This window comes from Eimeria mitis, genomic scaffold, assembly GCF_000499745.2.
Source record: "Eimeria mitis Houghton genomic scaffold, Emh_scaff951, whole genome shotgun sequence".
Taxonomy (NCBI): Eukaryota; Apicomplexa; class Conoidasida; order Eucoccidiorida; family Eimeriidae; genus Eimeria; species Eimeria mitis.
The window spans coordinates 1,469-3,299 of record NW_013577026.1 but is presented as its reverse complement, the minus strand read 5'-3'; the positions used below and the strand labels follow the sequence as shown (position 1 = coordinate 3,299).

The 1,831-nt window shown below is 61.6% G+C and overlaps 1 protein-coding gene across 1 annotated transcript in view; it reads left to right on the top strand.

Moving 5' to 3' along the window:
• Positions 1-1,831, top strand: part of EMH_0025980 (uncharacterized protein) — a gene marked incomplete at both ends in the record, with an annotated part of 5,432 nt that overhangs the window by 2,762 nt on the left and 839 nt on the right. The window contains one exon of the mRNA XM_013502552.1: positions 3-1,719. Coding sequence (XP_013358006.1) covers positions 3-1,719 — 1,717 coding nt within the window. The remainder of the gene's footprint in view (positions 1-2; positions 1,720-1,831) is intronic.

Below are 1,831 nucleotides of genomic sequence, written 5' to 3'. Positions count from 1 at the left end.
CAGAGCAGCAGCTGCTGCAGCAGCAGCTGCAGCAGCAGCAGCTGCAGCAGCAGCGGTACCCTGGCAGTGGCTTAGCTGCAGTTGAAGGGGAGGAGTACTCTATGCGCAGACAGTCAGAGCACCCAGCAGCAGCAGCAGCAGCAGCAGCAGCAGCAGCAGCAGCAGATGGGGTAGTAGTAAGCAGTTCAGGGAGACCGCAAAAGCAGATGAACGCTCCGGAGTTTGTAGACCCAGCAGCAGCAGCAGCAGCAGCAGCAGCTGCTGCTGCTGCTGCTGCTCCTGCTGCTGCTACAATTGGGAGGAGCGAAACGCGCTTTCCTGCTGCAGTCCCTCAATCAGGACTTCAGCATATATCTGCGTCTCCAGGTGCTGCTGCTGCTGCTCTTGCTGCTGCTGCTCCTGCTGCTGCTGTTCCTGCTGCTGCTGCTGCCCCTAGGGGCAGCAGCAGAGACCCCCTACCATATGAATGGACGGAGAGTATGGAGGGGCTGCAGCAGCAGCAGCTGCACACAAACACACAACTAACAGACAGCATCAGCAGCCTGCAGCTGCAGCAGCACCAGCATCCGCAGCTTCAGCACCAGCAGCAGCAGCAGCAGCAGCAGCAGCAGCAGGGGAATCGGCAGCATCAATGGTTGCCTGCATCTTCAAGCAGCAGTGCAAACAGCCATGGACACAGCAGCAGCATGACAGGCAGCAGCGTCAGCAGCAGCAGCATCAGCGGCAGCGGCAGCAGCAGCAGCAGCATCAGCAGCAGCGGCGGCAGCAGCAGCAGCAGCGGCAGCAACGGCAATGCAGCTCAACTGTCTCGCCGCGAACAGCAGCAGCAGCGGCTGCAGCAGCGGCAGCAGCTGCAGCAGCAATCCAGGCTAGCAGCTGCTCAGGGGGGGCAGCGGCAGCAACGACAGCAGCGGCAGCAGCTGCAGCTGCAGGTGTCGCTGCAGCCGGGGGACTCTCATGGGCGGCTTGGGGCAGCAGCAGCAGCAACTCCAGCAGCAGCAGCAACTCCAGCAGCAGCAGCAGCAACAGAACCAGCAGCAGCTCTGCCGGTCGACAGCGCAGCACATACCCCCACTCTGCAGCTGTCGTTCCCCCCCACACAGCAGCAGCAGCGCCATCAGCAGCAGCAGCAGCAGCAGCATCATCATCATCAGCAGCAACAGCCCCATCAGCAGCAGCAGTATATGCAGCATCAGCAGCATGGTCAGCAGCACCATCAATATCATCAGCAGTATCATCAGCAGCAGCCGCAGCAGCAGCAGCTGCTGCAGCACCATCAGCAGCAGCAGCAGCAGCAGCAGCACCTGTCGTATGCGCAGCACCAGCCCTATATGCCTCCTCCTCATCGTCGCCGTCTCTCACCAGGTGCCCAGCCAGAGGGCTTTGCGCTGCAGCAGCAGCAGCAGCAGCAGCAGCAGAAGAAGCAGCAGCAGAAGCAGCAGCAGCAAGCAGGGAGAGAACAAGACAAACAAGGGCCACCCAACCCAGCCCCCCCACGCAGCAGCATCAACGAACCCCAGCCTACAGGGGCCCCTGTGGGGGCCCCTGTAAAGGCCCCTGTGGGGGCCCCTGTAGAGGCCGCTGTGGGGGGCCCTCTGGGGGCCCCTCTGGGGGCCCCTGTAAAGGCCCCAGTGGGGGCCCCTGTGGGGGCCCCCGTGGGGGCCCCCGTGGGGGCCCCAGTGGGTGGCGGTGGTGGTGTTAAGTTTGGTGGTTTGGGTGGTGGGTGGTTTGGGGTTGGGGTGGAAAATGCAGCGAAGCAAACAAAAATTATTTTGCTGAGAATTTTAACGAGTAATAGAGGGGTATGTTGTATAAAATAATGTTCATGTGT